This window comes from Nelumbo nucifera, chromosome 7 (genome assembly GCF_055504915.1).
Source record: "Nelumbo nucifera cultivar China Antique chromosome 7, China Antique-T2T, whole genome shotgun sequence".
NCBI lineage: Eukaryota > Viridiplantae > Streptophyta > Magnoliopsida > Proteales > Nelumbonaceae > Nelumbo > Nelumbo nucifera.
The window spans coordinates 60,916,067-60,940,616 of NC_142655.1; the positions used below are offsets into that span (position 1 = coordinate 60,916,067).

The window sequence follows — 24,550 nt, forward strand, 5'->3', positions numbered from 1 at the left end:
AATCTCTTTTTTTTCCTCAATTGCATTACTTAAAATAGCTAATGTGATGTAAAACATATTAGATTCCTGATTCCACGAGCTGCCTTTGTGCCACACCCCTCGAGGCAAGCCCAAACAAGCCCATGTTAGGCTCTTAAAATTCTTAATTTTCACACAAAAAATAATGATTGTATGTTTTTAATTGCCTTTTAAGAAGATATTTTATTAAGATGGGCTTGTTTAGGCTTGCCTCGAGGGGCATGATCAGGGTTCGGGGGTGGAGCCCCCAACCCAGTTGCTAGGTTCAAAAAAATAAAAAATGCAAAAAATTTTTAAAAGGTGTTGAAATAGGATTACAGCCTCCGTATGTTCCTTCTTAGTTCTTTAATACAATGTGAATGGTATACGGTTGCTTCTAGAAATGAAGGAGAGTGAAGAGAGAGTAATAGAAAAGAGGGAGGAGGGAAACAAATGGAATAGAAGAATGGGAGGGAATAATCAACCTTCCCAGTCAGCCAGATCTATTACTTATCTTAATATCATACAAAGACTAAACTTTCCCTATGTAAGTGTGGGTGTGGTTAATTAAACTTGGACAGACCTGTAACAACATAATGAATATAAAATAAGGTAGAAAGAGTGAAAGACTAGATTACTCCTGATTAGTCAACTGACTCTTAATAAAAATGAACTAAAGATAACTTCAATTTTGTATATCATGAAAAAATGAATTGAAAATAATTTGTTTGGAACTTGAATGCATGATTCTTGAGTCAAACAAAACATTCCAACCTGCTTTATTGATGCAAGATGCATATAAGAAAATTAGATCAAATTGGGGTATCTCCATATTTGATCCAATTGTAATGGATTGACTTAGGGTCACCCTTAACCGGATTGAACAAATGGGTAATGATTACTGCCTTAGTCTTCTATAACAGGGGCCTGTTGGAGGTGCATAAAAGTGGGAGGATGTTTTAGACGTTGTTAGTAAAGTGATATTTTAGGTAATTTCTGTATATGTAAGGAGTGGATTTCCTACTCCGTTGTTTAATGGGGGAACCCTAGACAACTTGGAAACTTCGCCATGGCAACTTTGTTTCTCAGAAAGAGTCTGTGTTCTTGCATTATGCAATATAAATCTTCTTTTATGCTTCTTTTAAATAAAATCTTATCATTTGGATAGGTATTCATTAGTTGGGCACAACTTTTACTGGCTGTACACACACACACATGAGGGAGGGAAAAAAACTTCTGCTCACATGAGGGAGGGGGAGAGTAAAAAAAAAACTTATGCTGCTTTTATTTTGAATAGGGGAGTTAATGCAACCGGTTAGGAGGTCCCTCTATATTATGGATATTTCTATGTTTGGCTACAAAATTCTTCCACATGGCAGAGATAGGTGAGGTTGTATAGGAGCTTCCCTATTTAGTGTGTTGAACAACGGTTCTTCTGTTGCATGTACAAACTCTGTTTTTGATTAACTTGTTGGTCTTGTATGCCCATTTGATTAACTAGTTGGTCTTCCATATATATTGCATTTTTGTCCTAATGACTGTTTTGGTAACCTTACTTGTATATATGCTTTTCAGCTTTAAAATATTCAACGGCTGTCCCAGTGATTTTTCTCTCAGCCCTTAAATATCACGTCCTCCCTGATAGGTGGACAAATATTTTTCGCCCCCTTTGGCTTCTTTCAAGTGTTGTAAATTCGCTCTACTCATTTTACTGGGATGTGGCCCGTGATTGGGACTTGAGGTATACATGAATTTCTTTTCTTATCAAATATAACCTGACAATTTCTCCTGTTTTGAGTACTTGTTCATTGCACCATATGAAAAGATGACAACCTTGTGCTAGTATTAAAATATTTTCGCTTGGCTTCTAAAATAATTTATTATGTAGTTTAGGCTGTGATTGGTTGCAATGCAAATAAATTTGCACAGTGCAAATGATTTGAGTGTAAATCTGACTTTCTGTTTCAAATTTTAGCTTATTTTGTTTGATTGCAATAGTAAATTAAGACATGAAACAGAATAAAGTAAAATCCAAAACAAAATTAAACAATAATTTGCACTTTTTACATTTGCACTCTCATGCATTTGTACAAGTGCAAATTTATTTGCACTACTATTTCTTCTTGGAAACAAGAAAAAGAAAGAAAATTGTGTGCTAACTCGTCTTCTCATTTGATAGTGGCTTCACTCGGATTTTCAAGTTCAGCAAACAGTATATCTGCTCAAACCTATTGTATGGACGACAATGGGTAAGGTTTTGGCTATGATGAAATTCTGGTAGTTTTAAACAAGGTTCAAAGTATTGATACTGGCGATATGCCGGTAGGGCGTATTGGCTAGTATCGGTCCTTTTTTTTAGTTTCACTTTTTTTTTTTTTCGATTTTGGTTCAGAGGGGCCGGTTTAAGTCCCGGTTACCCCCTGAAGTCTGAACCAGGCCTTGACCCAATACAACCCCAATAGGGGCATACCGTGAAGGGCCCGATATGATATGTATCGACCGATAACGATTTTTTGAACCTTGAAAAGTTTTAAATGTGCACAAAAAGTAATTATGAAATGTTAAGTTTTGCAGGTTTACTTTTGGGTGCTAGGAAGCAACCTTGTCCTCCGTTGTACTTGGACATATAAGCTGTCTGCCCATCTTCGCCATAACTACCTGACTGTTTTTACTATCACGGCCTTGGAGATTCTTCGACGCTTCCAGTGGATTTTCTTCCGTGTGGAGAATGAGTGGAATAAAATTAAGTCAGGCATGCAGGTATCCATGAGTGACATCCCAAAGGAGGAAGACAAATTAATTGGTTCCTCAAACTAAACATATAAGCTACTCAAAGGGGTATATTGCCCTATAATAGCATCAATTTGCCCCCTTATAATGATATTTAATGGTTAATTGGGTATCTCTTGTTTTAATTGCTGTAAATCAGTTGGTATTTTTTTGATTGAAGGGTTTCTGTTTTGGAGGATGTAGTAGTGATCTCAGTGTCTTACAGGTGCAGTAAAACATCACTGTCAAATGATGTTGGCATGTTGCGCAAGGGCTTTGAGTACTGCATTGTATTGTAGTTCCCTGTGAAATTAACTCATGGTTATCCTTATGGCGGTGATAGTTAGTGATGAGGGGCATTTTGGTGACCTCGCACAATCACCGGCATGTGGACGCTGTTGACAACATAACGTTCAATTTAGTAGGACAGCTCGATAAGTCAATACGTGGCACCCAACATCAGGTGAGCAGCCGATTTGGGGCAAATACGGGCTGCCATCAATACAAGTTCGCCTAAACCATTCTGTGTGCCACACCTCCGTACTGTTGCTGTGGCCATAGGAACAATTCGACGAAAAGTGTGCCACAAAACCCGTAGGCGACTAGTAACCGCTGTGCGAATCTAGCAATTGGTATGCCAGCATGCCTTTAATTATGGAAACAGCTCTGCAGGAGACTCGGAGGCGTTGCCTAATGACACTTGAACCTCAGATAACTATAAAAGAGCATCAAATCCACTCAAAAGGGGTATGTGCACTGAAGCACTGAAGCACTGAAGCACTCACACATTCTCACAAAAAACCCCATATTGACTTAAAGCATTGGAGTGTTTTTTTCGGTAAAATCTCTTTGAGCACTAACACTTTTTTAGCTCGGATGTACAGATGCCAGCTTGGTTGTGCACCTCGGCATTGCTAGATCAGATCCTTATTTGAGTTCAGTCACAGGACACGAGGGAGCGAGCAGATTGTGCATTATCAATTGGCACTGTTTGTGGGAAACACAACAAAAAGCTAGAGTTTCATTATTTTTTGAAAACTTATCCATGGCCTCTTCCAATAACCCTTTTGCTAATAACAATGTCAATGGCCAAATTCCCATCGTCATGATAGGCCAGATCGACGTTCCCCTACCTCCAATCGAATCTCAAGGCAACATAAATGTGCCTTCCATGGCTATTTACACTACAACCCCCACGGAAGTCGATGTACAGCAATTCAACGACCTAGTACGATGTGTACAGACCATGACTGAACAACTTAGGTCCTGGGAGAACAAATTCATCTTCATTATTGGACAATAGTAGTAGCAATGGCAATATCAACAACAACGACATCCTCAAGTGCCCACTTAGCAAGTGTCGTGGAATAGCCAACAAATGTCGTGGGACAGACAATAGGTACTGCGTAACAGTTAGTAGCAACCACTTAACAGTTAGCAAATGTCACGCAACAACCCCGAAGTACCTAGGAACAGCCAGCAGATACCTCATTAGAACAACGGCTTGAACTGTGAAGACCCACCTCGCCCACGAATACGTGGCAAGGTTCAGGTCCCTGATAGGGTTGACGATCGAGACCATGCTCATGCTACAACTCGAAATGATCAAGTCCCAGCAAAAAGTCGAGTTGAGGTTCCTGCCGGGACCGATGTTGCCAGATCGATCGAAGGTACCAAGAAGCACAAGAAGTGCATGCATCGTGCCGGAAGGAAGATTTAGCTCGCCCCCGCAAGTAGTATAGCCCAACATGGGGAAAACAACGTGGCTACCAGTAGGATTGTTTCCCTCTTTGAACCACCCTGATTGATGCGAGAAACCCCATTGGCCCCTGACTTGGCCTTGGCTTTGGAGTCCTACAGAGGTAAGACAGATCCGGTGGAGCATGCGAACAACTTTTAGGCCCTCATGCTCCTTCATGGAACAAACGACGCCATCATGTGTATAGCATTCCCCATAACACTAAAAGAAGTCTAGCTCTAGTACTCCAGATTAACTCCTGGTTCCATAAAAAATTGGGACCTGTGTGTCACTAGCAAGAGACACTACAAATCGGCAACCTGCTTGTTTAACGTCGTCCAGAAGTTGAATGAAATACTCAGGGAATACATCAGGAAGTTCAACATGGAGCGTCTACAGATCCCAAACCTGGATCTTGCTGTACAACTTATAGCAGCAAAGAAGGGAGTGAAACATCGCAAGCTGAAATGGGAACTTGAGCTACACCCACCAGCTACCATGGACGTGTTTCTTGATGTGGCCCACCAATTCATCAAGGCAGAAGAAGTAGTGGGGTCGAAGTCTGACCAGAATGGAAAGAGGAAGCGAACTAAAGAAGAGACAAGTACAAACAGAAAGGAGCAAGTCTCCCAGAAGGAGCAAATCACCAAGAAGTAGGCGCAGCAGCTCGCCACGCCGAAGAAGCAAGTTGCCAGCCCAAGAGTTGGAACAAGAAGATGACAATCCGTCCAAGCGCCCCCAGAAAGAGGAATTAATCTACTTCACTAAGGATGATATGTGTGGGATTCAATACCCACACGATGATGCCCTGGTGGTAAAACTACTGATAAATGACTTCAGGGGTAAAAAGGATTCTAGTGGACTCCGGTAGCTCGGTGGATATTTTGTTTATAGAAGCTTTCAAGAGAACAGAGCTCAGCATAGCTGACTTACAGCATACAAATATTCCACTAGTAAGATTCAATGACGAACTAGTTCGCCAGTTGGCAGGGTGAGAATATACAGACTTGAATCGAGCTTGTTCAAAAGACAACTTTCCCTTACCTAGCATAGACCGCTTGGTGTATGCGACCTTGGGATATGAGTTGTTCAACTTCATGGACGCTTATTCAAGCTATATAACCAGATCCTGATGGATCCAGAAGACCAGGAGAATGCTGCTTTTATTACTGAAATAAGCTTGTATTGTTACAAGGTCATGCCCTTTGGTCTGAAAAATGCTGGGGTGACCTTCCAACGACTCGTTAATTCTGTTTTTTTTTTTCGATTTAATTGGTGATAAAGTAGAATGTTACGTAGATGACATGGTTGTAAAGACTCTTTTTTCAAAGAATTTGATTTTTGATTTAGACCTTGTGTTTAATGTTTTGAGAAAGAATAATTTGAAGTTGAACCCGAACAAGTGTGCTTTTGGTGTGACATCGGGTAAGTTCTTGGGTTACATCGTCAGCACGCATGGTATAGAGGTGAATCCCAATAAAATTCAGGCTATCTTAGACATGAGACCACCTAGCTTGGTTAAGGAGACCCAGAGACTAACTGGACGGGTAACAGCTTTGAACCGATTTATGTTCAAATCGGTTGGGAAGTGCCTTTCCTTCTTCAAGGCTATAAAGAAAAACCAGGCCTTCAAGTAGATTGATGAGTGTTAGCTAGCCTTTGACGAGCTAAAGCAATACCTTAGCTCGCCTCCTCTGTTGACTAGACCCAAGATTGGGGACAAGCTCAAACTCTACCTCTCCGCGAGTGATGTTGTGGTTAGTTACGTAAGAGAAGTGGATAAAACACAGCGAACCATATACTATGTAAGCAGAGTCCTACACGCGGCAAAAACAAGGTACCCCGACATAGAGAATCTCGCCTTTGCATTGGTGCTAGCCACCCGAATGCTAAGACCATATTTTCAAGCCCACACCATTAGTGTCCTAATCGATCGACCACTAAGGCAAGTCTCTAGAAACTTGAGGTCTCGGACAGGTTGACAAAATGGTCAATAGAGCTCAGTGAGTATGACACCCGGTACAAACCGCAACTAGCAATAAAAGCGCAGGTCCTAGCAGACTTCATTGTTGAGTGTACTTTCAGCTCGCCACCCCCTATGATGGCAGAACCCAAAGCGGAAGCTTCATCCAGTGTGGCACCACCTCTAGCTCGTGAGATAGTAGGCTGGGATGAGGAGCCCTGAATACTTCATGTTGATGGTTTGTCTAACCAGGGTGGAAGCAAAGCTGGGTTAATACTCTACGGACCTTGCGAGGTAAAGCTAGAGTACGCGCTCCAGTTTCAATTCTGAGCTTCAAATAACGATGCTGAATCTGAAGCACTATTGGTTGGCTTGGCACTAGCAAAGGAAGTGGGAACTAAACTCCTAGTAGTTTGTAGCGACTCGCAGCTCGTCGTAAACCAGGTAAATGGGGACTACGAAGCCCAAGAGCCCTCCATGGCGGCCTACTTGGCCAAAGTAAGAGAACTCCTCACCAGTTTCAACTCTTGGTACCTCCAACAAATTCCAAGATTGAAAAATACAAAGGTTGATGCCTTTCTAGACTTGCAAGTACGATTGACTCGACAAAACGAACAGTCTACATAGAAGAGCTACCTCGCCCCTCGATAAAAAATGGGGGTGAGGAGGTCGCCAATATAACCGATGTAGAGCCGGACTAGATTGACCCGATCTATAACTACCTGAAACATGGAATGCTACTGACAAAGAGGAATGAAGCTCTGCGAATAGAATGACAGGTAGCTTGCTATGTGATAGTAGGCGAGCTGTTCTATAGGAGATCCTTCACACTACCTTATTTACGATGTCTACGATGAGCTGAAGCAGACCAAGTCCTGCACGAGATCCATGAAGGCCTCTGCGGCGGACACATGGGGGCAGGGCCCTCGCTCAGAAGGCTTTACAACAAGGATACTACTGGCCCACCATGAAGGCAGATGCAACCGAGCTGGTTCAACGATGTGGCAAATGTCAAGGGCATGCCAACATCCTACACTAGCTAGTCGTCGATCTAAGGTACTTAACCAACCCATATCCATTCGCACATGGGGCATAGACTTGGTGGGCCCCTTTCTGCTGGCAAAAGGAGAGAAAAAATTCTTGGTGGTGGTAGTAGATTACTTCACAAAGTGCGTAAAGGCCAAACCCCCAGTCACCATAACAGCTCGCAATGTCCAGAACTTCTTCTGGCGAAGCATAGTCTACAGGTTCGACCTACCTAGATTATTGATCTCAGACAATGGGAAGCAATTCGATGACATTAAGTTCCAGAATTGGTGTGCACAGATGGGAATAAGACAAAACTTCACCTCAGTGGCGCACCCTCAAGCTAACGGACAACCTGAAGTCAGCAATAGAGCCATTCTACGTGGCCTCAAAACTTGACTCTCTCGAGCTAAAGGTTTGTGGGTGGATGAGCTACCTAGCGTTCTATGGGCCAACAGGACCACCATCAAGACATCAATAGGCGAGACACCCTTCAACCTAACTTACGGGACTAAGGCAGTGATACCAACTGAAATGGTGGTCCCAACACTGCGATCTAAAGCATACATTGAAGAATCAAATGAGGAAGACTTGCAAGCCAACCTTGACTTAGCATAGGAAGTTAGAGACCTCGCCTATATTTGGACTGCAGCGTACCAACAATGTGTAGCTCGGTACTATAACACCCGAGTCAAAAAACACAACTTCAAGGTTGGCAACCTGGTACTCAGGAAGGTTATGGTACCCGAGCCTGGTGTGGGGAATCTTAGCCCAAATTGGGAAGGCCCCTATAGAGTTTCTAAGACTATAGGTGGAAACACATACTAGTTCAAAATACTTGATGGGAAGGTTGTGCCCCAGGCCTGGAATGTGGATAACCTGCGTAGGTACTATTCTGATAACTAGGTGTTTCGAGCTGCGAGCTCACCAGAATCAATTAACAGCTCGATTCAACATTATGAAGATCGATCAACAGTATTAAAGAACAACAGAGTTATGCTCTACAACAGAAGCGAGCTAAACAACGTAAAGTTAGCCAAACAAACAAAAAGTACTGCAAGGGACAACTACTTTTATTAACAAAAAGGAGGGCCAAACGACCTTACAAGAAAGCAGACCAAGTGGTCGCTAAGAAAAAATAAAGAGAAGGAAATAGAGAGAAAGAAAAAGTTCAATAAGTTCAGACAATACAGGGCATGCAGGCCCTAGAAATCTTACAGGAGCATCAAGCCCCAAAAACAGAAAGGGAAACCACCACCATCGCCACTGGACCACCGACCGAGCTGTAGATTGAGCTACTTATCACCATTGACATCATCTCGTGCCTCCTTGTCACCTTCGTCCTCGACCCCCTCTTCGGCATCTTCCTCCTCCTCCTCCTCCTCTGGGGTCAAGGGCTCTTCATCCACCTGTGTGACAAGCTCGCGTGGGACAGAGCTAACATCGAGATCGAGATACAAGGATTTCAGATAACGACGACACAGTTTGAATCCCATCTTCATCGATGGGATACCATCCACTGCCCTTTGCTTCTTGTATGCGGGGACTACAAGTAAGAAGTAATTGCCTCCTCTCTAGCTCAATCAACCTCCTGGGCACACCTAGATTGTGACTTGTTAAGCTCGCGCCAGGATTGGGTCAGCGCAAGCTGTAGACTTAGGTTCACGTTATAAAGGCACTGGCTCTCCTGGCGCTCTCCCTCTGAATCGATCTTGAGCCTCTTCACCTCGGCGTAAAGTAGGCCAATGTTAGCCTGCATACTGGCTCTTTCTTTCTGCCTAGAGTGAGCACGGTCCAACAAGGCTTGACTATAGGTGTTCACCTACAAAAACCAAAAACGAAGTAAGATGCCTCACAGAAAGAAATCAAGAAGTTTTTATTAGGAAAAGAAACAGACCTGGATGATACATGGGTCAACCGAGCCCCAGTCTCGACGAGGTCTACCTCGTCGAACTGCTGCATGTCCTCAAGAAGAAGTATGCCCTTGCCCAACCAAAGAGCTATGCGAGCATCGCTCGACTGATCAATCACGGACACATTAGGATTGCTGGGGATAAAGGGGGGGATGTAGGACACGTAAGGGCTAGCCTCCCGCTCCTCCTCAGTGACCTGCAGCTTTGGCGGGTGTTGCTCGGTGCACATCGGGTCCCCTTCCCTCTTCATGTCGACGACTGGAGGGGTCTCGGATGAAGAAACCTTCCCCCTGGACGACCTACGCTTAGCTCGGCGCTTCTTGCGAGAAGACCTCAACTCCTCTTCGGCTGACATCATAGAAGACAAGCTCACCATATCTGCAGATGCAGACAAAGATAGAAACATCAATAGCCGAGCTAACATGAAAAAGGAATATGCAAATGTACAACCTAAAGAGAATACGCAATGTGTGACCTGACAACCGACCCACCTATATAGCTCAGTCCTGCCTGCACAAGCATCAGCTCAGCTCGAAGCTCTCCAATCCTAACCCGTTCCTGGGTGAGCTGCTGGATAGCAGCCTGTAGCTCGGCGTCCTTGCACTTAGCAACTTTCTAGCAACTACTGTACCAGGTAGTGTCGACATCCCAACCACCATCCTTCTTAAGGAAAAAGAACCTCGACTTCCAGCCGCTAACCTTGTTAGGAAAATTAAAAATCTTCCTCCCGCTGCGGAACGGAAGGTAAAAATAAAATGGGCCAAAAATTCTTTTCATCTATACTCGAGCCGAGAAGACCTCGAGACTCAAAGGGAAGCCCAAGTGGTGGCATCAACTGATCAATCCAACCAGTGTCCTAACCCTGTTTGGGGCGAGTTGACCTTGCGATACCCTAGAGCACCTCAATACAACAGTGATGAACAGATGAAGGGGGAAACAGAGGCCAGCCGCAAGTGACTCCTCGTAGACGTACAACCCCTCCTTGCCATTGTCCCAATGATAATGACTAGCAGCAGGCTCAATCCAATGATACTTGTTGGGAATATCATACCTCTGACATATCTCAACTATTTCCTCCCCAGACAACTAGGATGGCTCGAACGAATCTATCACAGCCTCTACCTCCTCCCTCCTGCCCACTGGGGCCCCACCAAAAAAGGACTTGTATGAACCCTCACCAGAGGAGCTCGATTCCTTATCCGACCTAACGCCGAATGGCCTATCTTTGGCGAAACTATGAGACATGGCGAAAAAACAAAAAATACTCACCAGAAATGCAAAGGAGAACCAGAAACGACAGCATCAAACGGGATGGGGAGAAGTATAGCTCGCCAGCGAAAAACAAAGCTCACCTCAGTAGACCAGTGTTGGAGACTAACTTGCAGACCACCCTCCTCCTTCAAAAAAATCCAAAAACAGTGAATATGTGTGGACCTCACCAAAGGCCCCCATATTTATAGCTTGTGGGAGATGGGATCAACGGTCCAGATGAAAATGACAGCTGGCAGAGTTGCGCTGCCAGGAATCCAACGGCACAGACGTAGGACAACATGGCGCGCGGGCTCACCCGTTGAGCGTGCCAATTCAAAAATTCAAAAATAAGCACACACACTTGGTTTGAATTTAAGTGTGTGTTCAAATTCAAACCGCCCGCCACGAACACCACGCATGCGAAGCCACTCCCCTCTCTCCGAACTCCAGAAGATTCTAGAAGAACCAGCTCAAACCAAGCCCAAACTAGGCGAGTTGAACTGCCTACAATGGCGAGCAGACCAAAAACACCCTAGAAGGTCCTACTCTCTTCATCTACTGAGCAACGACTCGAGAGCGGGGGAAAAATGATGAGGGGCATTTTGGTCACCCCGCATAATAACCAACACATGGATGTTGTTGACAACACATCATCCAAGTCAGCATGACAGCTTAACAAGTCAACACGTGGCACCCAACATTAGGTGAGCAGTTGAGCTGGGATGAGCTCGGGCCGCCATCAACACAAGCTTGCCTAAACCATTCCGCGCACCATGCCTCCGTTGTCACCGTTACCACGACCATAGGAAAAGCTTGCCAAACTGTGCGCCACAAGACCTATGGGCGACCTGTAACCGCCGTGTGAATCTAGCAACTAACACGCCATCACACCTTAGACTGTGGAAACAGCTCCGCTGGAGACTCAGAGACGTTGCCTAATGGCACCTAAACCTCAGATAACTATAAAAGATCCCCAAATCCACTAAAAAGGGGTATGCGCACTGGAGCACTTAAGCTATCTCACACATTCTCACAAAAACCCCCGTACTGACTTAAGCATCGGAGTGTTCTCCTTGGTAAAACCTACCTAGGCACTCTAACCCTTCTTTCTTTACAACTCTTTCTAGGTCGGACGTATAAATATCAGCTTGGTTATGCAATTCAACACTGCTAGATCAGATCCTTGTTTGAGCCCAATCACAAGACACGAGGGAGCGAGCAACTGTGGAGAGGTAAATTTGGGCTTGGGGTTGAGGTTCGATCCAAGCCTAGCCCAACCCAACCATGGCTTGAACCCAACTCTAGCCCATCTGAACAAATACATGTTAGGCAGTTTTGTATGCCCTTAGCTTCAATCAGAATGATGTACTTTATGAGTTTATTGTAAATGAATAAAAGTGCATATTTGATTCATGTTTCCTTGGTATGTTTCTGTGTAATACCCTTAAACTGGACACTTACTGAGACACGTGTTAGTTTAGAATGTTCACTGCCAGTGGGTCGGTCTGGGGAGACCTATCCTGACAAGGCTGACACTGTGGTGCCACCAAGTCGGTTGGGGTGGCCTGTCTCAGCTGCCAGGGTGAGACCCTAAGCACACATAGTGTAAGATTAATTGAATCTTTGAAACCGCCCTGTTTGCCAGTTTGATCTCCAGTTGTGGGAGAAGTCAAGATTGGATCTTGACATCAGTTCTCTAAGAAAGGATTGAAAGGAAGTTGTGCTCACATACCATCCTGCTGATTCTTGCGAAGGACAGAGTTCTTGGAGAAGAACACTGCTGATTCTGCTCCATCCTGCACTGCGCCATCTTCAGTGGGAGCAGGTTTTGGATCCTTCCTTGGGCGTGAACACCTCCGTTGGGAGATACTACTTCTCCGTATCAGGTATAATTCTCTCATACTCCTTTTGGTTCAGATCTGATTCAGTTTAAGGTTCAAGAATGATCATTGAAAATATGATTTTCTAAATAGGGAATGCGATTCCCAATTGAAGGGAGAGAAAAATTTTTGAAATTCGCCCCCTTATTCTGCAATCTTTGGGCGTCCATAGGATGGATCTCTCATCCCTTCAGTGGTATCAGAGCCATGGTTCAAATCTTGAATCATCTTGTTTCAGATCTGAACCTGCGCAAATGGGCAGAAGGTGTTCTACCCGATTTGCGCCGATATGGGTTTTGGAAATTCTGTTCCCAAAATTAATGGGCGAATAATCTGAAATTAATTTTACATAAATCTGATTATTATTTAGAATTGTTCTTTATGATTTTCTGGATTTATGGGTTGTTCATACAAGAGAAGATGGGAGAATCGCTATGTGCGATTTGCAGTTTGTGAAACTGCATTTTGTGATCTAACCACTGTTTTGCAGGATGGATTGTGCGAACAGCCCTGATTGACTAATTCTTGTTTTTTCTTTTATTAGTATTTAATTTCAGATTATTTTCTTGAATTAAAGATTTGATTAAAGATCAAACCCTAGACCATTCGAACCAAGATTGGTTCAAATAGTTTGAACCGAATCTAGGGTTTAATCAAGGCTGAAAGTCAGCCCTAATTTTCCCACTAATGGGCCTAAGGATTGGTGTTTAATTAAATGGTTAATTCGGCCCAACCTGTAAAGGCCCAATTTTAAAAGGTTAAAACTGCTAAAAGCCCACTTGACATTTAAAGCTATATGGGCTGAACCATTCGGCCCATATACCTAGATAATATTAATAGTTAATATTATGGATTTGAAATGGGCTTCAAATGGGCCTTACAGATGATTAATTGATTGGATCAATTTATCTCTGCATGTGATGTATGGATGTGTGATGTGCTACGTACATGGGCCATAAGTACTTGGCCCATGCTCCATCGACAGTGGCTCTTGCGCACACCATGGCTGAATGCACATCATTGCCATGGTGTCCCTTTTGGTCATTGGATGACCTCCCTCAGTGGTGGGCCCCACACCTCATCAAGAGGTTACGTGCGGAACCCTATCCGATTTAGGCCCACCGAAATCTGGCTTTATGAAAGTCAGTGGGAGTCACTTTGGTTTGACCTAAAATGAGAACTAGGGCGTAATTAACTGTTCCCTCCAGCTAATATAAGTGCATGTGATAGGGGGATTCATATGATGAACTCTCTAAAGGCCTTCCATCATTAGCATGAGGATGGGTCCTTCAGTAATGAGGAAACGCACTAGGAAATGAGCTATCCATTTGCTGTTGGGCTTGTCTGAGTGTTTCATAAGATGGTAGGGGCGTCAGAGACCGATGTGGGAGAGGCTTCACTAGAAAATGGGAACTCTCTCACGGTACCTTGGCGTTCATGAATATGATGGGTAAGCACTCACTAGACAGAAAGGTTTACCTGAAAACAGCTCTGAACCTTGTCTGACAGAGGCCAAAGGGAAAACTCATATGATGAGTGGATATGATCATTCACAGAAAGGTGGTGGGGTTATGTAGCTGAAACAGTTGACTCCATGCACCCTATGTGATTTCCCACATTTCCAGAGACAACCCGTAGTCTCCGTCACTGAGAAAGGAGGGAAATCTCAGAGATGAATAAATGGAAATGGAATGTAGATTAAAATCCATATCTATAAAATGAACATGAATCAAATTAGGTTGTGGATTGATGTTTGCTCTTTTATCAGAAAATGGCAAATGGATCATTTGCAAAACTGCTTGATGACAACAAGTTGAAGGGCCCAAACTATGCTGACTGGTATAGGAACCTGATGCTGGTCCTAGCTTCAGAAAAGCTGGACAAAGTGACAAAGAATCATGCCCCGGAGCGTCTGGGGGATAGGGCTTCTGAGGTCCGAAGGAGAGACTATCAAGAATGGGAGGAGAAAAACTCCCTTGCCCGATGTTACATCATTGCCTCATTGGACAACCCGATACAGAGGTAGTTCGATTAGATCGAACTTGCCAAAGACATATTGGACAGTCTTAGGACAATGTATGAAGAGCAGAATCGTTCTACTCAACAATAGGTCTTGCAACAGTTCATGACCGCACAAATGTCCAATGGTCAACAAGTTCACTACCATTGTCTTCGGATGATGGGATACATCAGCGAACTGGAGGCTCTTGGATCCGGGCTGGACCTTGCAACCCAGATAGATGCTATCCTTAATTCTTTGCCTCCTTCCTTTAATCCGTTTATCATGAACTATAACATGAACAAGCTGAATGTCAGCTTGCAAGAGCTCAACAATATGTTGCAAAGAGCTGAAGAACTGATTAGAAAGGATGAGCCTGTAGCCATGCTTGTTGAACCTGACAAGACAGGCAAGAGAAAGAGGAAGGCAAAGAAGCCTCAGAAGAAAACCACTAAGAGCAAGAAGTAGAAGAAAGACAAAGCATCGGATGCCTGTCACTTCTGCAAGAAGACCGGCCACTGGAAAGGGAATTGTCCTGCCTACCTGGAATCCAAGAAAGGTAACTTCGAAACTTGTGTTATAGAAACCAATTTATTGGTAGCTTCTACGTCCTGGTGTATTAACCCCGGGGCTTCAACTCATGCGTGTAACTCACTGCAGGGATTCAAGGTAAGTAGAAGGCGGAGTGAAGGAGAAGTCACACTCTACTTGGGGACTAATGCAACTATTGCAGCTGCGGCCATAGAAACCGTTGAGTTACTTTTTTGAGAAGGAATAATTATACTGAAAGATTGTCTTTATGTACAAAATTTAAGGAGAAATTTGATTTCTGTCTCAAAACTGTGTGCAGATGGTTATTCTGTCTTCTTTAGTAGTACGATTACTATTAAAAGAAACAACAGATTCATCGCATACGGGGAACTGGAGAACGGTCTCTATGTTCTACATCTTTTTCTAGAAACTAACATAACCGAAACTACGTCGGCTGAAATCCCCAGGAAGAGAGCCCGTTTTACAGTTAATCCCACGTGTCTGTGGCATTACCGACTTGGCCACATCGGTGTTGACCGAATCACAAGGTTGGTAAAGGATGGTCCTTTGGATTTTCTAACTGTAGAAGATCTTCCCACTTGTGAGCCTTGCCTACAAGGCAAGATGACGAAACGGCCATTGAACGGTAAGCCTGAAAGATGTACAGGCACACTTGACCTAATACATACTGATGTATGTGGTCCCCTGAGTGTTAGGACACGAAATCAACATGTGTATTTCATCACCTTCACAGATGATTTTTCACGATACGGTTACGTGTACCTAATGAGACACAAGTCTGAATCCTTTGAAAAGTTCAAAGAGTTTAGACAAGAGGTCGAGAAACAGTTAGGGAGAGAAGTTAAAGCCCTTCGATCAGATTGAGGTGGCGAGTATCTCTCTGACGAATTCAGGGACTACTTAAAAGACAATGGGATAGTATCACAATTAGCTCATCCTATTACACCACAACTTAACGGTGTTTCAGAGAGGAGGAATATGACCTTATTGGATATGGTCCGGTCGCTTCTCATACACTCAGAGTTACCCACCTCCTTGCATTAGAGACTGCGATTTATGTGCTGAATCGGGTTCCAACCAAATCGGTTCCGAATACTCCATATGAACTTTGGACCGGAAAGAAACCAAGTGTCAGACACTTGAAGATTTGGGGTTGTCCAGCACACGTTAAAAGAACGAGTGCAGACAAGTTGGAATCCAAGACCAGCTGTTGCCTATTTGTAGGCTACCCAAAAGGCTCTGTAGGTTATCTATTCTATGACCCAAGTGAGCAGAAAGTGTTCTACAGTCAAAATGCGCAATTCTTTGAAATCGATTATATCCTGGACACCCATCATCAGGAAATTGTTCTTGATGAGGATAGCTCACGAGCAGTGGGAGATGTCCCACAAGTTCCAGGTAGTGACCAACCTAGAAGATCCACTCGGGTATCCAGGCCACCAGTCCATTATTGTTATGACCAGGATAGTTACCTGGTGGAAACCTTGACTAGTGAAGAGGATCCTGTGACTTACGCGGAAGCTATGTTGGACATAGATTCTCAGAAGTGGGTGGAGGCCATGAGAGCAGAGATGGACTCAATGGAGACAATGGAGTCTGGACTCTAGTAGATCCGCCCTCCGGGGTAAAAGCAATCGGTTGCAAATGGATTTACAAGAGGAAGAAGGGCCCCGATGGTAAGGTTGAGACCTTCAAAGCTCGTCTGGTGGCGAAAGGGTACACTCAGAAAGAGGGCATCGATTATTAGGAAACCTTTTCGCCTGTGGCCATGCTTAAATCCATTAGGATCCTGTTAGCTGTAGCAACATACCATGATTATGAGATTTGGAAGATGGATGTCAAAACTACATTCCTGAATGGAGATCTTACTGAAGATATTTATATGCAGCAGCCGCAAGGCTTCATTGCTCTAGAACCGGAAAACATGGTATGTAAACTTAACAGATCCATTTATGGACTTAAGCAAGCTTCTAGAAGTTGGAACATCTGTTTTAACTCTGCTGTCAAATCGTTTGACTTCGAGCAGAATCCGGATGAACCCTGTGTCTACAGGAAGTACAGTGGAGATAAGGTTACCTTCTTGGTTCTGTATGTGGATGACATTCTACTCATTGGGAATGATGTAGAAATGTTAACTACGGTGAAAGTATGGCTATCATAGCAATTCTCTAGGAAAGATCTTGGAGAAGCCTCCTATATACTGGGTCTTTGACTGTATAGAGATAGATCGAAGCGGATAATAGGATTATCCCAATCTGCTTAAATTGACAAAATAGTCAAGAGATACAGCATGGAAAACTCCAAGAAAGGAAATGTTCCTTTCAGGCACGGAGTCACTCTCTCCAAGGAAATGTCTTCCAAGACTTCTGAGGAGATTGATGGCATGAAAGACATTCCTTATGCCTCATCCGTAGGGAGCATCATGTATGCCATGCTGTGCACTCGTCCTGACATAGCTCAGGCAGTGAGTGTAGTAAGCAGATTTCAGGCCAACCCAGGGCAGGAGCATTGGACTGCTGTGAAAAACATACTTAAGTACCTTCGAAAGACAAAAGAGTTTTGTCTAGTATTCGATCGTAGCTCACTAAAGATCCAAGGGTGTACAGATGCCGATTTCCAGTCAGACCCAGTTGATAGAAAATCTACATCTGGATATGTTCACGATAGGATCGTGTGCTGTTTGCTGGAAAAGCAGCAAACAGGGGTCGACTGCAGACTCCACGACCGAGGCCGAGTACATTGCCGCAAGTGAGGCTACCAAAGAAGCCGTGTGGATGAAGAAGTTCGTTCACGAGTTGGGAGTAGTTCCGTCCAGCACATCACCCATCCCATTATTGTGTGACAACAATGGAGCCATTGCTCAGGCTAAGGAGCCACGAGTCCACTCGAAGTCGAAGCACATCGAGAGGAAGTACCACGTACTGCGGGAGATTGTTGGTAGAGGGGACGTCCTGATTCAGAAGGTAGCGTCAGCGGAAAATGTAGAAGTCCCATTGACAAAGCCACTATCACAGAAAGTGTTTGTGAGACACGTGGAAAGCATGGGACTCCGACAAGTACCTGATTGGACCTAAGTGCAAGTGGGAGCTGTTAGACAGTTTTGTATGCCCTTTGCTTTAATCAGAATGATGTACTTTATGAGTTTATTATAAATGAATAAAAGTGCATATTTGATTCATGTTCCCTTGGTATGTTTTTGTGTAATACCCTTAAACTGGACACTTACTGAGACCCGTGTTAGTTTAGAATGTTCATTGCCAGTGGGTCGGTCTGGGGAGACCTATCCTGACAAGGCTGACACTGTGGTGCCACCAAGTCGGTTGGGGTGGCCTGTCTCAGCTGCCAGTGTGAGACCCTAAGCACACACAGTGTAGGATTAATTGAATCTATGAATTGGACCAGATTTCCAGTATTGCCCTGGACCTTGGAGATTGATGGGCAAAACTGAAAAGTTACACCCAACCCCTAGACTCGATTATGATACTGCACTAGGTGTCGGATTGGGGTGTCTTTGATGTACCAATCAGTGAGATCCTTAGCAGGGGTCAAAACCTGGGTATGTTGGGACAGTCCAAGAATTCATCTGAGTGGGTGGTCATAGTGACAGGATCAGCCCCTTTGTCGGACAAAGGTAATGATCGGGGATGCACTCTCACTAATGGAAACCAAGACTGCCGGCAGCCGATTTCAACCGTTGAGATTTGTTTTGCAAAGTATATTTTATATGAGATATAAAAGTATATATATATTATGGTTTCTCAAATATTTGCAAAAAGGTTTTAATTCCCGGGATCCATATAAGTGGAGAGTGCAACATTGTTCCTTGCAGCCGGGGGAGAGGTCCTCTTTTGTCACGCAGTATGTGATCATTATGGGCTCAGAGGTTGAGTGTAAAACCATTGAGGATAATACCTGATGGGCTAATCTTGCATCTGCCCACAACCCCTGGGTGTTACAAGGTGGTTTAGCCCAGGGACCACTTAGGGTAAGTGTTGGGCCCATAGAGCCCATTCGATGGGTTTTAGGGGGTGCATTGTCTTTAACAGTGTATTCGGCCAGGCCTTGTAACAAAGGCTGGGCCGAACCCATGTGGCTGATGTGTAAATCAATGCTTGGCTCCCACGCCACACAAGGAAGCCCAACTGGGCAGTAGTTAGGAAGGTTGAGTGAGCACATAAGCTTAATGGGCCTAAAGCCCATTACGAACTGGGCTATTCATTTATTTAATTAAAGGGGCGAATTCTGAGATGGATTAGCAGATAGGATAGGGTCTTGACCCTATCCACTCAGAGAGTCCAGATCTGAATGTGATTCAGATATAGAAACCTCCTAATGAGATTAGGAGAAAGCTAATCTAATCTGCAGATAAGATAAGAGTTTATCCCTATCACCTAAAGAGAAGTCTTATCCAAGTATGATTTGGATAAGCTGCTCCTAATTGGATTAGGAGCTGATCTTTTAAGTTAACAAAAGAAGGGGGCGGCAGCCTAAGAAATAGACATCAGATTTTCTTTAGTGTTGAAATCAAGAAGAGAGAATTCTGTACCCTGCAAATACTCTCTTGCCGCTTCCCTGTTCTTGCCACCCTGTTTGCCAGTTCGATCTCCAGTTGTGGGAGAAGTCAAGATTGGATCTTGACATCAGTTCTTTAAGAAAGGATTGAAAGGAAGCTGTGCTCACATACCATCCTGCTGATTCTTACGAAGGACAGAGTTCTTGGAGAAGAACACTACTGATTCTGCTCCATCCTACACTGCGCCATCTTCAGTGGGAGCGAGATTTGGAGCATTCCTTGGGCGTGAACACCTCCGTTGGGAGATACTACTCTCCGTATCAGGTATAATTCTCTCATACTCCTTTTGGTTTAGATCTGATTCAGTTTAAGGTTCAAGAATGATATTTGAAAATATGATTTTCTAAATAGGGAATGCGATTCGTAGTTGAAGGGAGAGAAAAATTTTTGAAATTTGCCCCCTTATTCCGCAATCTTTGGGCGTCCATAGGATGGATCTCTCATCCCTCCAATACATACATGCATCGTATATATAATTAAAAGTTGAGCATCCAAATGGAAGTTTCTGTGATGACTGCAAGAAGCTTCCCCTAGAACCAGCCAAAAAAAGTATATATTCTTTGATTGACTTTGGCAGCCCCAAAACAACTGACTACACGTTCAGAAGTGTTTTGTTTTAGGATTGTAATTTTGAAAAAGCAAAAACAATTTTTTTTTTTAGTTTTTGGCTCAGCTTTTTTGTTCAAAATAGCTTATTGCATGTTGCAACTATAAAAAGGTACTTTCTTTTAACTTTGCCTCTAATGTGGATGTTCCCTTGGATTTTGGGAGGAGTCTTAGTCACCAATTCGACTGCAGGTCAGGAAAACATGGTATGTAAACTTAACAGATCCATTTATGTACTTAAGCAAGCTTCTAGAAGTTGGAACATCCGTTTTGACTCTGTTGTCAAATCGTTTGACTTCAAGCAGAATCCGGATGAACCCTGTGTCTACAGGAAGTACAGTGGAGACAACGTTACCTTCTTGGTTCTGTATGTAGATGACATTCTACTCATTGGGAATGATGTAGAAATCTTGACTACGGTTAAAATATGGCTTTCACAGCAATTCTCCATGAAAGATCTTAGAGAAGCTTCCTATATACTGGGTTTTCGACTCTATAGAGATAGATCAAAGCGGATAATAGGATTATCCCAATCTGCTTACATTGACAAAATAGTCAAAAGATACAGCATGGAAACTCCAAGAAAGAAAATGTTCCTTTCAGGTACGGAGTCACTCTCTCCAAGAAGATGTCTCCCAAGACTTCTGAGGAGATTGATGGCGTGAAAGACGTTCCCTATGCTTCTGCCGTAGGGAGCATCATGTATGCCATGCTATGCACTCATCTTGACATAGCTCAGGCAGTGAGTGTAGTAAGCAGATTTCAGGCCAACCCAGGGCAGGAGCATTGGACTGCTGTGAAAAACATACTTAAGTACATTCGAAGGACAAAAGAGTTTTGTCTAGTATTCGACGGTATCTCACTACAGATCCAAAAGTATACAGATGCCGATTTCCAAGTCAGATCCAGATGATAGAAAGTCTACATCTGGATATTTTTCACGATCGGATTGTGTGTTGTTTCCTGAATGTCAGCAAACAGGGGTCCTAAGTAGCAAATTAAAAGTCCACAACCGAAGCCGAACACATTGTCGTAAGTGAGGCTGCCTTATGAATGGAAGTGTTCATTCCTGAATTTGGAATTCATCACATCACCAATTCCACTGTTGTGTGACAACAGGAGGTTGATGTTGAGAGGTAGCAGTAGCGAAGAATGTGGCAGACCCATTGATTAAGCCACTGTCACAGAAAATGTTTGAGAAACATGTGGAAAGCATGGGACTCCGGCTTGTACCTGATTGGACCTAAGTGCAAGTGGGAGTTGTTAGACAGTTTTGTATGCCCTTAGCTTCAATCAGAATGATGTACTTTATGAGTTTATTGTAAATGAATAAAAGTGCATATTTGATTCATATTCCCTTGGTATGTTTCTGTGTAATACCCTTAAACTGGACACTTAATGAGACTCGTGTTAGTTTAGAATGTTCACAGCCAGTGGGTCGGTCTGGGGAGATCTATCCTGATAAGGCAGACACTGTGGTGCCACCAAGTCGGTTGGGGTGGCCTGTCTCAGCTGCCAGGGTGAGACCCTAAGCACATACAGTGTAGGATTAATTGAATCTTTGAAATAGACCAGATTTCCAGTATTGCCCTGGACCTTGGAGATTGGTGGGCAAAACTGGAAAGTTACACCCGACCCTAGACTCGATTATGACACTGCACTAGGAGTCGGATTGGGGTGTCTTTGATGTACCAATCAGTGAGATCCTTAGCGGGGGTCAAAACCTGGATATATTGGGACAGTCTGAGAATTCATCTGAGTGGGTGATCATAGTGACTGGATCAGCCCCTTTGTCGGACAAAGGTAATGATCGGGGATGCACTCTCACTGATGGAAACTAAGACTGCTAGCAGCCGATTTCAATCGTTGAGATTTGTTTTGCAAAGTATATTTTATATGAGATGTAAAAGTATATATATTATGATTTCCAAAATGTTTGTAAGAAGGTTTTAATTCCCGGGATACATAGAAGTAGAGAGTGCAACATTGTTCCTTGCAGCTGAGGGAGAGGTCCTCTCTTGTCGGGCAGTGTATGATCATTATGGGCTGAGAGGTTAAGTGTAAGACCATTGAGGATAATACCTGATGGGCTAATCTTGCATCTGCCCACAGTCCCTGGGTGTTACAAGGTGGCTTGGCCCAGGGACCACTTAGGGTAAGTGTTGGGCCCATAGAGCCCATTTGATGGGTTTCAGGGGGTGCACTGTCCATAACAGTGTATTCGGCCAGACCTTGTAAGAAAAGCTGGGCCGAACCCATGTGGCTGCTGGTTAGATCAATGCTTGGGTCCCACACCATACAAGGAAGCCCAACTGGGCATCAGTTAGGAAGGTTAACTGAGCACATAAGCTTAATGGGCCTAAAGCTCATTTCGAACTGGGCTATTTAATTAGTTAATTATGGGGCGAATTCTGAGATGGATTAGCAGATAGGATAGGGTCTTGACCCTATCCACTCAGAGAGTCTAGATCTGAATGTGATTCAAATCTAGAAACCTCGTAATGAGATTAGGAGAAAGCTAATCTAATCTGCAGATAAGATAAGGGTTTATCCTTATCACCTAAAGAGAGGGCTGATCCAAATTTGATTTGGATAAGCAGCTCCTAATTGGATTAGGAGCTGATCCTTTGGGTTTATAGAAGAAGGAAGGGGCGGCAGCCTTCAGGGAATGAGATATTCACATCCTCTTTAGTGCTGAAAGACACAGAAGAAAGAATTAAGCAACCCTGCAGAATTCTTTCTTGCCGCCTCCTTGTTCTTGCCGCCCTGTTTGCCAGTTTGATCTCCAGATGTGGGAGAAGTCAAGATTCCATCTTGACATCAATTCTTTGAGAAAGAATTGATAGGAAGCTGTGCTCACGTGCCATCCTACTGTTTCTTGCGAAGGACAGAGTTCTTGGAGAAGAACACTGGTGATTCTGCTCCATCCTGCACTGCGCCATCTTTAGTGGGAGCAGTCTTTGGACTTTCCTTGGGCGTGAACACCTTCGTTGGGAGATATTATTTCTCCGTATCAGGTATAATCCTCTCCTACTCCTTTTGGTTCAGTTTATGATTCAAGATTGATCTTTGAAAATATGATTTTCTAAATAGGGAATACGATTCCCAGTTGAAGGGAGAGAATTTTTTTTTTGAAATTCCCCCTTATTCCGCAAGATTTGGGCGTCCATACGATGGATCTCTCATCCCCTCAGAAGCCACCGCACTACCACCCAAATCACCAACTTGGAGCATCTGAATTTATTTTCCATTATGCGCCTATTTCTCTCTTTCCAAATCTCCCAAATCGCAAAGCAAGCAATCAGCCCTATCCCAATAGCCCATTGATTCCTGGTCGATGCTGCTAAAAACCAACTGAAAAGAAGCTCCTTAATACTCTCATTCCACCTGAAAGGCAACCCTATATTTCTATTGAAGAAGAACCACACTTTCCGAGCTAAACAATTACGCACCAACAAATGATTGATGTTTTCTTTTGAAGGGTCACGAGAACACCCACATCTGGACACCAAAGGAAATCCCAATTGCTTAATATTAGGATCCACTCCGACCTTCCCAACCATAAGTTTGCAGACAAGGAAACTTATCTTGGTTGGCAATAGAGCATTCCAAACCACCTTGGACCAGTTCACAAGAGGATGAGTAGTCCTATAAAATGACCAAGCCGATTTTACAGAAAATTCCCCCTTGGCCTCAACTAGCCAAACTATTTTGTCGTGGAAATTGGAGAGCCTCATACTAGACCCCTAAATGCTATCTAGGACCTCCTCCTCTAGAAAATCCCGAACATAATTTAGGCGTCAAACCCCTTCTTTATCAAGGACATTACAAACCCTCAATTGTAAATTTATTCCTTCATGTTGAAGTACTTTTTTTAATCAAGGGGCTATCGATAATCCATTTATCACACCAAAAGCTGATTTCTCCCCTCCCCACCATCCACCTCGAAAGATGAACTAAACCACGTCTTAATTCCACGTTAACCTTCCAAGTACGTGGAGTGTAGCAAAGAGGAATGACTGTATAAAAGCGACCATGTTTCAATACCTTGGCTCTAAAGAAATCAGCCCATAAAGAATTGTGAAAGAGGACCTGCCATAGAGCCTTCATCTGAAGAGCTTTATGCACATCATATAAATTCTTAATTTGGAGGCCTCCTTTAGAGAGAGGTCTCACGATTTTTTCCAAGCAACCCACTGGTAGTGATTGGCTGAGTCAGAAGTAGTCCATAAGAAACCTTTCATCAACTATTCCAAACGCCTAATAACACTTTTTGTTGTTGC

The 24,550-nt window shown here is 43.6% G+C and overlaps 1 protein-coding gene across 13 annotated transcripts in view; it reads left to right on the forward strand.

Annotated features, from left to right (window-relative positions):
• The window catches only part of LOC104589868 (uncharacterized), a 59,652-nt gene extending 56,615 nt beyond the window's left edge, over positions 1–3,037 (forward strand). For all 13 annotated transcript variants that reach the window (XM_010248307.3, XM_010248314.3, XM_088891341.1 and 10 more), the window contains 3 exons: positions 1,573–1,738; positions 2,177–2,246; positions 2,572–3,037. In XM_010248307.3, coding sequence (XP_010246609.2) covers positions 1,573–1,738; positions 2,177–2,246; positions 2,572–2,814 — 479 coding nt within the window. In that variant the 3' untranslated portion in view covers positions 2,815–3,037. The remainder of the gene's footprint in view (positions 1–1,572; positions 1,739–2,176; positions 2,247–2,571) is intronic.
• The last annotated feature ends 21,513 nt before the right edge of the window (positions 3,038–24,550 follow it).